This window comes from Microtus ochrogaster, linkage group LG10 (assembly GCF_000317375.1).
Source record: "Microtus ochrogaster isolate Prairie Vole_2 linkage group LG10, MicOch1.0, whole genome shotgun sequence".
Taxonomy (NCBI): domain Eukaryota; kingdom Metazoa; phylum Chordata; class Mammalia; order Rodentia; family Cricetidae; genus Microtus; species Microtus ochrogaster.
In genome coordinates, this window is record NC_022035.1 from 11,853,975 (window position 1) to 11,869,050 (window position 15,076).

General features: G+C 43.8%; 1 protein-coding gene across 1 annotated transcript in view; it reads left to right on the top strand.

The window, feature by feature from the left end:
* The first annotated feature begins 1,951 nt into the window (after nt 1-1,951).
* The window catches only part of Tes (testin LIM domain protein), a 42,289-nt gene continuing 29,164 nt past the window's right edge, over nt 1,952-15,076 (top strand). Inside the window, exon 1 of the mRNA XM_005363748.2 lies at nt 1,952-2,087. Within this exon, the coding sequence (XP_005363805.1) occupies nt 2,061-2,087 (27 nt within the window). The 5' untranslated portion in view covers nt 1,952-2,060. The remainder of the gene's footprint in view (nt 2,088-15,076) is intronic.

Genomic DNA, 15,076 nt, shown 5'->3' on the forward strand with positions numbered 1-15,076 from the left:
ACCTCATTTTATTTTCTATAAATTATGTACTAATGATTCGCAAGAATCCAAAGTTGGCATGATGGTGAATCCAGTTAGAAACCATTGAATCCCAACACCATCTTTGCCAATGCTACTCACACCACGTGATACTGTGAGGGCTTACAAGGGAGAGGGGAAAGACAAAATTTGATGGTTGAAGAAAAAAACCAAAACAACTGACACCTCCATATTATTTTTCTTGGTGTCATCTCTGCTATTTCACATAAAAAGGGCCTCCAGTTTATGTCACAGAATTTGCTTAATGCCTTATTCTAAGCTGATTTACTGGATATCTTCTATTGGTTAGGCTTTCTGGGAAAGCAAACACTGTCATTGGTAGACCTGTCAGAGTGCATCAGCACTTAAAGGGGCAGACTCTGCAGGCCCACATCTGCCCCATTGCTTGGGGAAATGACTTAGAATGCTTTACTTCAGTTGAATAAAAAGGAAAAAAAAATGATCACAATCTATTTTGGTCATTTGGTTAATCAGATATGGAAAACATTCTTCTGATAACTCAGGGCTCTGCTAAGCACTGTTAACAAGTTATCAAGTAAAAGTGTAGAAAGTGTTAGCTAAAGTGAATTTTGAAGTGGTCTGTTTGCCAAGTTTCCAGAGGCAAAATGAAATGACACCAGGGTTCAAGTACGTGCACTGTATGGAGATTTTATATTTAATATTGAATGTATATTTAGAGAGACACATATACATGCATAATGTAGATGCCAGATTAGGCCACTATCTGACACCTAGCCATTGACACTTTCTGAGTAGGAACTGAAGAAAACTGCTCGGGGCTGGAGAGATGGTTCAGGTATTAAGGGCTCCTGCTGCTCTTGCAAAGGACCTGATTCCAGATACCAGAGCCCAATTCAGGAGGCTCCCAGCTGCCGGTAAATCCAACCCCATAACATTCCAGCCATCCTTCTGGACTCAATGTGAGCCTGCACTCACAACTGCATGTGCTCACTCATAGACACGTAATAAAAAAAAATTAAAGAAAACGTTGATTTGCCTAAATCAAAACGCTTCTTTCCTTCAGGTCCACATCCTGGAGAAGTTACTGTGACTCAAGCCAGAGCTCTGTCCCCAACATGCCAAGACATTTGACACATCTTTGGGGCCTTGGGTTCCCAGCAAAATGTGTGAAGTGAATTAATCCCTACACCCCACCCCAGTCTCTCCAAGGTGAGGATCTTCATTGCGATTGCTTTTGAATGAGGGTATGAAACAGACTGGCTTCCGGTGGTTCAGGCTTCTGTGAGACTGGCGTTTGAAACCTGACTACTGGAGAAGCAGGGGCAGCCTCGCCTTATTACACTTAGTAGGCACAAAAGGCAAGCTTCTGTTTCCCAAACAAATATACCACTCACTTCTGCAGAAGTTTGTGTGAGCCTCACTTGCTCACAATGTAGCAATCTTCATTGGCATGTAGGGTGTCAGGGAGGATTCTTCGGCAGTGTTCGGGACTCCGGAGAAAAACATTTGAGAAAGGGACATCTCCACAATTCAGCAGTGAAATCAAGGCTTGACTATCAGGCTCCTGGTATGTCCTGGTATGCCAAAGGAGCTCCGTGGCTCCTCTTCGCCCTAAACATCAACGAAGAAGTTGGTGTTGGGGGAATGACTCCTCTTGGCCTGAATCAAAAGTCCCGGCGACATACAAGTACAACCCACCGAAATAGAAAGGTCTGAGCCTGATCTTCAGCTGGACGCAAGCCTACTACCCTGTCCGGTCGCTAGGCTTTGGGGAAACTGAGTCCCCCTCACACCGGGCCACTCCGCGGGGCCCCGCCCCCTCGCTGCCCCGCCTCTCACCTTGCTCCGGCCGCTAAGGTGCGTGCGGCGCGCGCTGATTGGCGGCTTCCTGGCGCTGCCCCGCTGCCATTGGCTGCCAGGGCCTCTTTGTTCCAGGTCCCAGCCGCAGCCGAATCGGGCTGCGGAAGTTCGAGGGCGCGGTGTGTGTAGCTGCGGCGTCGGCGTCCGAGTCTCCGCAGCGGAGATCGCGGACGCTGGACCGAGCCCCTCCATCGCCCAGCATGGACCTTGAAACCAAAATGAAGAAGGTGAGTGGCGCTGGTGGTGGGCGAGATCGCCTCACCTGAGCGCGGGAGCTGCCCCGTGTTCCCGGTCCAGATCCCGGTAGGTGCGGGGAGAGGACCATCCCGCCGACCCCGGGACCTTTGAGGGACTGTCGCCTTGGGGCGGGACCCTGCGGCCCGTTGTCACCGCTCCTGAAACTTTCCGGAAAACCTTTCAGCCACGCCTTTCCCCAGAGCCCAGGGTGAGGTCTGGGCGACGGTGACTGACACTGCTTCCTGTCTAGGGAAGCTGCGCTCTGGAGAGCCGATGTGGTTCGGTGCTGTGCCTTTGACAGCCCAGACCTCCTCCCTGCAGCCTGGCTGCCCCAGGCTCTCTAAAAGTGTCTGCTGACGAGTGACACTTCCTTCACACCCGCGCCTGCTGATAACTTGTGAAGTTGATGACTTTGGGGGAAGTGTGTGTGTGTGTGTGTGTGTGTGTGTGTGTGTGTGTGTGTGTGTTTCGCTGATGGCCCGAATGCCAAAAGACTGTATCCTTCGTGAGAAAAACGTTCTCAAAAATGTTTGGCCGCCAGCTGCAAACAGCGGTTGTTGGCAGGTGCTGGGGAACACCCTCCTGACTGTTCCTGGTGTCCAGGCTAACAGTGCTACCCGAGGAGCTCTGAGATTATGGGGAATCTCTCAGGTCGCCTGGGAGAAAGGGGTGGGGATCAGACTATGACTCAAAAGAACACTGACGTCACATTCTATTGTAACATTCGACCTTAAAGGTCTTGTTCCTAAGAACTGCGCCTGTTTACTTTGAAGTAAATTTAAGCTAGTGATCTTTTATCAAATAGGGAAGGAAATTTAAGCTAGTGATCTTTTATCAAATAGGGAAGGAAGTTGTGAAGAGTGAAAAGTTGAGAACTTTCTTCTCTTGCTACCTTACAGTTGCCGGTTCATCTTCTAAAAGGGAATTTCTATTTTGTGCCCATTTAAAAATTGGATTGTTAAAATTTTTGCAAATATAAAGTATGAGGGTAGGAAGCAGTTGACAAATAGATATTTGAACCTAGAAAACAGTTTCCTGGTCCTGTCTGATTAAAATCAGCACTCAGAAGGGAAGTCCAGAACAGGAAACATAAAATACACGCTTGTCTCTTCCTGTTTGGTATATATTCTCTTAACGTGTTTTCTGGTTACCCATGCTTCCCTCTTAGAAAACATTTGATGGGCTGTGTAGTCTCCTGTCATGAATACTGAACTCACTGAGTTTCAATGGAAGAGCTACTTCAGGCATGTATCTCAAATGGGGGGGGGAGGGTATTTTTGCTTAGAAATACTGATTTGAAAGCTATTCTGTAAAAATGTGAATTCCTTGAAGGTAGGGAGGGGTGAATAGGCAAATCAGAGGATAATGACTTTTTGTCAAACCCCACAGGATATAAAATACCAGAAAGGAACTCCAATGTGGATTCTGAACTCTGGCGATAGTGTCCGTGTGTCTCATAAACGGCCGTCGCTGGAGCACAAGGTTGATAATGAGGGATGGGCTGGACATGTGGAGACAAAGACCAGTAGGAAACTGAGCTTCCGCTCATCTTTGCTGTGAACCAAAAGATTATTTTTTTAAAAAAGTATTCTATTTTTTTTAAAAAAGGCTATCTTTGAGACAATAATTCTTAGAGGAAAAGTCCAAAACTAAGAATTATTTCTACTTGCAATGGGTTAAAAAATGCACATATCTCAAAGCACCTTCCTGCAGTCTGGGTTATAATAAATATTCTCTTGAAATACGGCGTAGCTATCCCCCTCCATTCACCCTTTACTTTAAAAGGATAACTTTTCAACCGAGTGCCTTAGCTGTCTCCCGTAAGCTTCTCATTCCCATCCCACCTGAAGAACAAAAATTTCACAAGTTTAAAGAAAATGAAATAACATCAGTAAGTCCTATTTTATGAAGCTCTTGCTCCCATTGATGCTGAGAGGGTCCTCTCTCAGTGATGACTAAGACACCCAAAAAGTGTTCCATTTGACTGTCAACCACGTCCCTGATCTACCTTCCTAAGCGTTCCATTTGACTGCCAACCACGTCCCTGATCTACCTTCCTAAGCGTTCCATTTGACTGTCAACCACGTCCCTGATCTACCTTCCTAAGCGTTCCATTTGACTGCCAACCACGTCCCTGATCTACCTTCCTAAGCTATTTTTTAATGGATTGGATAAAAGGTTCCCCAATGCAAAACCCTTTGAAGATTCCTGGAGTCAATTTTACCCTTTAAGCCGTAATCTCAAGAGAAACACAGTTAAGAATTGTTTTATTTAGAAGTTGATTTCAAACACACTTAACAGAAAGAAAGATTATAAGACTTCTCCCCTCCCTGTCAGATCTTCTTAGGTTGCACAAGAAAAGCCATAATTTGGATGTACTTTCCAAACAAAGGCAGTTTGGAAATGGAAATACAGAGACATTTAAATAGAAGTCAACTTGACTTGTAGCTTAAGAAGTGTGTATTTTTCCCTTTCAAGGCCCCTGCATTTCATTGTTGACTCCAAAAGGAATTTTCCCCAGGCAGATGGAAAATGCTATTTATTTCCCATTAGCATCTCCTGTAAAAAGAAATAAAGAGGGCAGTCTTTACCTTTCAGTGACCTAGGTGGGTGACTCTATTGTAAGAGTTTTGGTTGATAAAAGGAGAGATTTCTCCATATACTCGCCCTTGGGTTGATTAATAGTTGCACACTACTATCATGGGCCCTCTGGGTTTCCTGATTGCTGTTTTGCTATATTTTGTTTTGTTTAAGGGGAGTGAGCTGTTGCTGGGATGTGGAAGCTGGTTTGTCTACACAGACTTTTGGTTTAACAATATTTTAGATGAGAATTTGACTTTTATGTTTACGCCCTGTCCTCTGAAACACTCAGCTGGACCCTGTCCCTGCCTCTTGCATCCCTTTTTCTGTGTGTAAGTAAAACTCTGTGTCTGACTGCAAAAATAAACAATGGCTCTGAGAGGTAGAAACGGCCTCATTGTCATGTTCAATCGTGGCCCGTCACCAGCTGTTTTCCCTTGGTGCCACTTTGTCCAGGAAAATCAACTTTTATTCTTAAAAAGATACCAAAGAGAAAGACTCCAGGGACTCCAGGGACTGCCTAGAATTGCTGCCGGGCTTTGATTTTACTGTATTTTGTAAACCTCATTTTTTAAAATCTATCTTAACATCTTACATGCTTTTCTTGAAATTCTTTGTTTCGTTAACTTTAAAAAAAAAAGAGATACATCTTATATACGGAAGGCCACTAACAACAGCAACAAAAGTCCCTCCCTGCACTCAGATTTGTTTAAAAAGCTTTAATTATTATCCAGAAGTGGATAGTAAGTCCAAGTGACTGGAGCTGGAAAAGATTCAGAACCACAGAGATTATTGCATTGGAAATGAGAATGAGCCTTTCCTCATAGGTAGCCCCTTAGTTGAGTGAATGGGAGGCGGTGGCAGGGAGGAGGCAGAAATCTTTAATAAATAAATAAATTTTTAAAAAAAGGAAAAAAAAATGTAAAAAAAGAAAATAAAGAAAAGAAAAAAAAGCAAATATATTGGAATCTTTTGTCCCTCAAGTCTAGTTAGCTTCTCTGCATGAATCCTTTCTTGGTATGGAAAAAATGTTGACAAAAAACTTATAACTGTCACCAGAAAGAAAGGAAGGGAGGAAGAAGGGAAGAGAGATAGAGATTAGAGAGAGAGAGAGAGAGATATTATTCTGGAGCTATATTGAGTGACCATGGCTCAGGAATACAGATTTAAGTTACTGCATATTCCATGTTCCAATGTGGAAACACTTTCATGATATTTTATAACTTTACAGTATGGAGACAGTCATAAATCAAGGCAAGTTTAAAATATGCCAGAGATGCAGTCATATCAAGATGAGGGAGGTTTTCTTTAGGCCAAAGATGACATCATGTTGGGAGGTTTCTGTAGGCTGGAGATTCAGGATACTGTCTGATGACCTGATGTTGAGCGGTTTCTGTAGACCCGAGATTGTAAGATGCTGTCTGATGGCATGCTTAGCTTTTTGAGTAGGTAGAAGCTAGTCATCTGCTAAGTTAACAGATTCCAAAAAGATTTCTGTCGATTAGATGTTAGTTCAGATTCAGATGGGCTGGGAATGGCTGTTCCAGAGGGCTAGAACTAGCCCAAGATAGGGCAAGGTTTCGGGCCTTTAGGTTGGGGTAGGGGACTTCAACATTCGTATCTTTCCATAGTGTGGCATTCTGCAGACACAGCTTGTTTCCAGGAGTTTTTGTTCACAGAGCACTGGAAACACATTTTCCTCAAATGCCATCGACACCAATTGGAGTAAAGGGAGATTGTCTTTAAAGGTAGACGCTCTGACTCAGAAACCACAGAAGAAAGTAAAGTGCCCCTAGCTAAGCTTTTGTTTCTCTTTCTGTTGCTATGGTAAAATGCTGCCACAAAAATAATATAGCAGAAAGGGTTTATTCTGGCTCATAGGTCAAGAGTTCAGCACATCATGGTGGGGAGTCAAGGTATTCGGAGCATGATGGAGTTGGTCAGAGCAAATCCACGGTCAGGAAACAGAGAGCCATGAATACACTTTGCTCCTCAGCTCTTCTTTTCCATTTATACATCTAGATACAAGCATAGGGAAATGATTACCTACTGGAGTACTAAGATGTCCATCTCCCAAGGGAGGCAGAGGCAGGAAGATTTCTGTGAGTTTGAGGCCAGCCTGGTCTACAGAGCCAGGAGAGCAAGGGCTACACAAAGAAACCCCGTGTCTTGGGAAGAAAAACAAAAATAAAAAAGGCAAGGAAAAAAAAAAGAAATTATGTTTGAAGAAGTGATTTCTATACAAATAAAATTACCAACTATCCTACTGGTTTTCAGGGTGTGGGCTTAAGTCAGTGTTTGATGTACACCCATTAGTGTTAGCTGACAGATAAAAGTCTACAAAATGTGAAAGGCTTATGAAAAGGAATTTCTGGGAGAGTTTTACAGGCAAAGAAACTCGAATAGCATTCTTCATCATATCTTCTAGAATTTTTCCAACTTTTCAGTTTGTATTGGGAGCTGGGAGTAATGCTCCTTTGTTCCTCTTCAATGAGATCCTGAGCAGTAGGTGGCCTGTGTTGGGCTCTCTGCTTTGGGAAGTCAGACATAGCATCAGGATCTACAGGGATCCTGGTGAGCGCTGGAAGGTCTCTACCTTCTGAACTTCACATGTGGTAGAAATCTCCACACTCTGTGGGTAGGAAATATATTTTGCAATGGCAGACGCTCCACGTTTCACAGGCGTAGTCATAGAAGGCCAGCCAGAACAGATGAAAATATCAGGGCGCTCCTTATGCTGAGGAAGTTATTAATTTCCCTCCTGCTTACAAAAAAACTCTAGTTTAAAAAGGCAGTGAGAGAGCCGGGCGGTGGTGGCGCACGCCTTTAATCCCAGCACTCGGGAGGCAGAGGCAGGCGGTTCTCTGTGAGTTCGAGACCAGCCTGATCTACAGAGCTAGTTCCAGGACAGGCTCCAAAGCCACAGAGAAACCCTGTCTCGAAAAACCAAAATAAATAAATAAATAAATAAATAAATAAATAAATAAATAAATAAATAAAAGGCAGTGAGAAACACCAAAATGGAGAACTGTCTCTTGAACTTGCTAGGGAAATACTGAGAATGGAATTAATATGAGGGGCCAGCACTGTGTGGAAAAGCGTTCTAAGTAGGGCTTTCTTAGTGCTACCCCTTATGTTCATTCTCTGAGAATTCAAAGAGCACTTGGCTGCCTGATAATTTGAATACAAGTTCTTTGTACAAACCGAACCACACAGTGTACTTAGAAATTAGGAAAGGTCAGTAATGCCCAATGTCTATGTCTGGAGAGAGCACCAGCGTACCCAGACTTTCTCCTGTATCTTTATCAGCATCTTTTCTAATCACACGAGGCTATAGTAAGTCCACTATTTTTTTTTTTGTTATGGTGACCACCTTGGATCTCAATTTTCACGTGTGAGAAAGCTCAGTTGTTGACAGAGATTGTTTCTAAGGTTCTAAATCCCTGGATATGAAAAGTTATGTTAACAGTCTACCAAGTTCCATGCCGCTTTAAAAACCACGTAGGCCACAAATGTGCCTGTGGAACACATACGCACATGTACACAGTGTAACTGTTTCGTACATCTGTGGCTTCCAAAGGAAGCTCTTCCACGGGGCAGATGAGCTCACATGAGAAGTTTTAGGTTCCTTAGTGTATGGAGAAACCAAGGAAATGAAAAGGGAAGGAATACTTGGTGCCTTTAATCATCATGTCCCTCAAACAAGACTTGTTTCTTAAAAGCGGTCTTTAAAAATAGTATCTAGGGCCGGTGCAGGATGTTTATTGCATAGCAATAAACAGAAAAGACATAGGTTTATGCTCATATAAAGAGTGATAGAGCAAAAACAAATAAAGACAAGCAAATGACCTATTGCAGCCTCCGGAGGAGCCTATATAGGTTAGCACACTGGATTTCTAACACGGGGAAGTTCGGGGTGAGTCTTAGCAATCACTAATCATTCAAACTTTGAAATTCTTATTTCCTTTATCTTAATGGCCACTGAGGAAGAAAATGGTAAAGCGGTTTTATATATTGCAATGTAGATCAACCGTAATAAAATAGGACAATCTAATTGTATCCTTGCACCTCTCTGGTAACCACCTTTGCTCTTCTTGATTACAAATGCCCTGCGAGAGTCAGCCTTGGGTTCCAGTTTGCTGTGCTCAGAAAGTTTGGTTTTGGTTTAGCATATACTGCCATTTTTTTTTTTCTTTTAAGACAGGGTTTCTTTCTGTAACCCTGGCTGTCCTGGAACTCACACTGTAGACCAGGCTGGCCTCAAACTCAGAGATCCCCTCTTCCCCCCCCCCCCACTGTGTGCTGGGACTAAAGGTGTATACCTCCTCCGCTCAGCGATATTGTGATTTCGTAAAAGTCTCTTTATTAGGTCATTAATGTTCAGGGCATATAGGAAACTCATTTTTATAAGATGGTGAAATGTTCAGAAAAGTTATATGGGTTGTGATTAAGGAACCCTCAAAAAAAAACCCCCACAGAAACGGAGAAATAAATAAGACCAATCAAATTCAAAATAGGTTGAAAAAGAGCATTTGCAAGATTTTAAAGAAAAACAGTATCATGGGTCTTGGAATAAATCTGCACTCAAGGCCAGTATTAGAAGTTGAAACATTTTTTCAACTACCCAACTCCAGCCTTCAGCTCTCCTATAAAACAGTTCCAGTCTGATCTGGTTTTTATTTTCCGAGTTTCACATCCACCTACCTACCTTCCTGTTTCAGTAATTGCCTAGAGAGATAAAAAGGTATCTGTGATCACAGTGTCCTAGCTCTGCCTGCTTTCCCTTGGTCCCCACAGTAACAGGGCTGGTTTACCAACTACAATTTCTCTCATCTCCCCTAGTCTGCTGAGAATGGGGTTTGTCGGAGTTTGGCCAAGGCTTAAGGGTGGAGCGTGTTTGGCCTGAAGCCAGCCGGTGGGGCCCGGCAGAGGTCTGTCTGCTCAGTGACTCAAGGCTACTACTGTAGGCATACTTTGTCACTGAAGCACTGACTCAAACGGGGAGAGTCTGAGCTTGTGTTTAGCATAGTAACACTCTGACTACCCTAAACAAAACTATGAAAAGGAGTTTCAGGGAGTTTATTGCGAAGCTTCTTATCTGAACAGTGGCCAGTGGGGCAGAGAACACTGGGCTGGGGTGCTCTAAGCCGCAGCCGCAGCCGCAGCCGCAAGAAGTTCTTGCTGTGTCTGATGCGAAAGTGATATTATGTTTCATTGCGATAAGGTCACGCAGATGTTAAGGTAGACTTTTGGTTTTATATGGACACATCTTCGTGACAGCCAGATAGGATGAGTCACAACGGTAGAATGTCTGGTTTTGTCTTTTATGAGGCTCTGACCTGCAATAAAAGTAGCCAGGACTACACAAAAAGTTATGCTTTGTATACATTTAAGATGGTAGACTCTAAACGGGATTCCTGCCCATGTCTCTTGAACTTAAGTAGTTTAGAACACTAGGGTGCCAGCACTGGTAAGAAAAACAGGGGACCTGAAATGAGCGGGAGGCAAGAGAAACGTAAATTTGCCACCGTGCTGGCTAGGCTGGAATGGATGTAATAATATTGTTTCTTTCTCCTGGTAAGGAACAACGCTGAAAAATTTATCACGGGATGATTATCTAAAAAGAGTGAAAATGAGTTACTCAAGTAAAAACACTGAGCTGTTTTTGTTGTTGTTGTTGGTGGTGGTGATGGTGGTTTTTTTTTTTTCTTTCTTTTTTTTAATTGTCAAAGGCTTACTGGCTCCTGTTGCTCACACTCACTTTTTTATATGTCTCGGACTGCCCTGGTGAGTCATGGTTTGCCAACTGCCACATTTTTGAAGAGCACAGCAATACTAGGAATGCAAATAACCTTTGTTGAGTCCCTGGGCAAAAGTAATTAATTCCCTTTAATTGGGTAGCCTGGGAGTACTCTATTGAGGAAGCAATTCCTAGACAATAAAGAGCATTTCATTAGGCAAAGAAGGTGGTTCACAGGCAGACCAAGCAGCAGGAAGCAAAGGTGCTGGCTAGTGGAATGTCAGCAGGTGCTTCCTTGGCGTTCTCACTGCTAACAGCTGCTCTTTGACTCTTCTCAGGCTAAGCCAAGGGCATGGAAGCTCCAGCAATTTGCATTTTTCCCAAGGTCCAGTTTGAATTGAGGAAATGTGAAGCCAAGCTGCTGAAGCAGCCTAGCTCACTGCTCTGGATCTCTGCCCCTTTGCTCTAACTTCGATTCGAATTTGATAAGCGGCTTCAATCTGCCTGTAAAAGGAGGCATTCCACGTTGTGGGCTAGTTGGTGTTGGCTGGACTCGGCTTACAGCTGGGGGTTGCCATCACCCCACAACCATGCTTTTGTCTTCGTTATACCTCCTATAAACTAAGGGTTTATTTGTTCTGCAAAGATAAATAGGCAAAGTGAGACCCAGAGTCTGCAGCTGTGGCCCTGGGTTCTTAGGATCCTCAACCTTACTCTGTAGTGTGAGCGCTCTGCCAGGGGTCCAGCAATGACAGTGAGCAGCTAGTCAGGGCAGCCAAAGGCTTTCTGGAACTCTCTGGGTGGCCAGGACCTGACACTCTTCAAGAGCTTTGCCTCTTTACAACCCCCACTCGACAGCCACGGCTCTCTGTGGCTCTTCTTACCTCTCTGCTTGTCTTTCATTCTTGAGCTGCTCTCAGATTGTTGCTGGGTACTCCTGGGTCCGGAAGCTTGTTGAGTCATCAGTGTAGTTCATTCTACCTGTAGCAAAGACTACAAGTGGCTGCCAAACCCTCTTCATGTGGCCTTATTGGAGTCGGGCCTACAGCATCAGTGGGAAATGGCCAAGGGTTCTCCTGGACTGCTCTGGACTGTCAGGGATGGAAGAGCAGCTAGCAAACCCTGCACGGACACTGTCATGGATGGGCTAGGTTCTCCTCCCAGTCACAGTGGGAACTTAAGGGACATACTGCAGGGTTCTTAGGAGGGTCACCTGAAGCTTAAATGACATAATCAGTCTCCTGAAGCGAAGATGCAGTTGGAGAGGTAGCCATGGCAACTGCAGTGCTCCATGTGTGTGGATCAACATGTGTGTTTGTGTTGATAGGTTCCATTTCTCTGTTGTCAGTTCAGTCTTCGCGAGAAGCTATGAGGGTGTGTGTTTGCATATGTGTCTAGTTTTTAAGAGATAGGGTCTCACTGTAGCCCCAGCTAGCCCAAACTAACCTTGAACTTCCGGGGGTCCACCTACTTTAGCCTTCCCAGTTCTAGGATTACAGATATGAACCACTATGCTTAATTTTATTTTATTTTATTTTTCTAGATAGAGTCTTATGTAGCCCAAGATGACCTTGAGCTTTCTATGTTACCAATGATGACCTTGTGGTCACTTCCTTATTGTCTCAGAACGGACTGGTGAGTCATGGTTTGCCAACTGCCACATGTTGGTGAGCATTGTGGTAATACGAATGTCAACAACTTTCTACTTTCTATGTACGAACAGTCACGGATGTCCTCCACCGTGCCATGTCTAGCTTTTAAAACAGCCTCACTTGTCATGACAGGAGTTCAAGGAACTTCTGTTGCGTCTGAATGGGAGTTGAATAACTCCCTTGTCCCCTGAATGTGGCGGGGCTGAAGCTGTGGCTGCCCTGCTCCTGTGGATCTCCTGGAGCATCGGGGCAAGCGCAACCACAATCCAGGAGGCTCTGGAACAATGGGAAACACAGCCACAGCTCTGTAGTTGGCTGTCACCTCTGTTCCCCCCTTGATTGCTCACTCTCTTCTCTACCCAGCACTATTGAGGTTAGAGGTATGGAAAGTACCTGACAGCTGGCAGTCAAGTGGCCATCAAACAACGGAACTGCCCAACAGGCTTATTCATGATGAGGAAGAACATGAGATCTTACAGAAAATTTATCATTTTCAGTGACTTTTATCGAACAATCCTGAACTTCCGACTAAATATCCTTAAAGAAGGTGGTCACCTTCTGATCTGTCTCACTTAAGTCATGGGGCACTTGAAGCAAAGGGTTGGAACAGTAGAGGGCAGGCAGTCTTTGGACCTTCTAAAAGCCTGTGAAAGAAAATTAAGATCTTTTTAGTGTGACTTACTTGATTTTCAGCGGTCCTGTTTTCAATCTGGCCACTTTCCTGCTAGCTTTAAGACACAGATCTCTCCAAATTCCTCTCAAGTGGGTTGTGTTTCTTGCACGTTGCTTGAGGAAATGTAGAACTTATTCCTGTGGAAGATGCCAAGTTGCCTGAGGTTTTTAAGAGAGGTTACAAAGTCTGAGCTTTTAAACACTATAAAAATTCCAAAATATGCTACAGAAATGTTCACGCTATGGTGTGAGTGTTAGAATTTGTCAGTGCTAATTGGATGCAAAGAGAAAAGACCCACTGTAAGGGAAGGGACAGGAGGTGAGACATATTTACCCCAACCCCACATTCTTCAAGACACCACAGACAAAGCCTTATACCTTATGTTGACCAGATGAATTCAATCAGAGGATACTGACCACTTCCAGACTCTTCTCTGTAACATGGGGGTTTAAAGGAAGCCCTGCAGAGCTTGGTGTTCCCACTTGTATGTTTGAATCCCAGATTTGATACCTGCCTCTTAATCTGGACTGGGTCTTCTTCTTCTTCTTCTTCTTCTTCTTCTTCTTCTTCTTCTTCTTCTTCTTCTTCTTCTTCTTCTTCTTCTCTTTCTCTTCTTCTTCCTCTTCCTCTTCCTTCTCCTCCTCCTCCTTCTTTTTCTTCCCCTCCTCCTCCTTTTCCTCCTCCTCCTCCTTCTCTTCCTCCTCCTCCTCCTTCTTCCCCTTCTTCTTCTGTTTTGATTGCCCTGTGAATTGCTAATATTGCTCAATAATGTTTTAAATTTTCTGATAAGGATGCTTAACACTGATAAGTAAAGGTCTGGAGCGCCAGGATTGTATCATGTTTGTAGTGTACTCCGGAGTCTCTTCTTGGTGTTCTCTCTCTATACACAGCTGGCCAAGTTACTTAACCCTCTAAACCTTACCCTACCCTCGTCCTCAACTGTCTACGTTACTGCGAGTGCCAGCTAAGTGATACTAACATTTAAAGCACTATGTCTGGAGACTACACATAGAAAACAAATATATCATCACCATCGTCAATAGTTCCAATATAGAGGGAAGAAAAGCATACAGAGATCATCATACCATTTAATAAACACCTGATGGAATCATCAGAAATTTGGTGATGACATGTTGTCAGTAAAATTTTGCAAGTTGGTGCTTTCCTGACCACAAAGAACGATTCCATTAAAGCTTGGTAACCTGGGGTATGTTAAATCGCTGGATTTAATTGCCTTCCTCTTCATAGCTGTGTTAAGTTCTCGTAACGAACCACTGATTGCACACTTTCAAGTGTCGAGATAACGAACTGGCATGTCTTTTAAATCAGAATCTTCAATTTCTTTGGTTACTTGCAAGAATTCCATAGGTCTTTGCTGCTCCTCCCATAAGATTGCAATCTGCCCATCCGACCCTTCAGTCCGTGCTGTGATGGGACTTACTTGGCCCAATAGGGTGTATTGGGTGTGCTAGTGTCAGTTCCAGACTTGGCCTTTAAGAGACCTTGCTTGTCTCTCCCTGCTGCCTTGGAGCCCTATCTGGAAAGTAGCCCAGGTCAGTCTGGAGGAAAATGAGAGACCATGAGAAACAGGTGAGCAGTTTCAACAGAAGCTACCCTGAACTACTTGTCCTGAGCTGCACAAAGCATATGTGGATATTGGTGTGTGGCTGCTGACCCCAGGACACACAAATGTGGAAGCATGATCAAACTATTATGATCAGGCAGGACAGAATAAATAACTGTCTTTATGGGATGAGTGGATTTTTAGGTTTTTAGGCACCAAAGTATGGCGCCTGTCTCTTGCTGGGATGGAGTCTGATCACCGCCCTGCAGTGAGAGGTACCAGAAGAGTCTGCTGGTGGCCTTCCTCATTCCGAATAACCTTTGCTGTCCATAGGAGAGAGTCGAAGTAACATTATAGGTGACTTGGGAATGGGCCCGCTAATCATTTTAGTTTCTTTCCTTGTTCTGCCAAGATAAAGGGAAATTGAATTAGCATGCAATCGAAATCTGATTGCAGTTATAAACAGAAAGTATATGTATGCTTTGAAAATGTCCTCATTTTCTCCAGTAAGCAAATGTCAAGGCTGCCCATGTGTTTCCTTCAGTTGGGAGGCCCTCCCACAATAGTCAGTAAACAATGAACACACTTTATGAAGAACCAAAGCTTCTGTCTTATTTTCTTCATCTTTTTTTTAAAAAAAAAAAAACAACTTTTGTTTATTTATTTATTTATTTATTTATTTATTTTGGTTTTTTCGAGACAGGGTTTCTCTGTGGCTTTGGAGCCTGTCCTGGAACTAGCTCTGTAGACCAGGCTGGTCTCGAACTCAC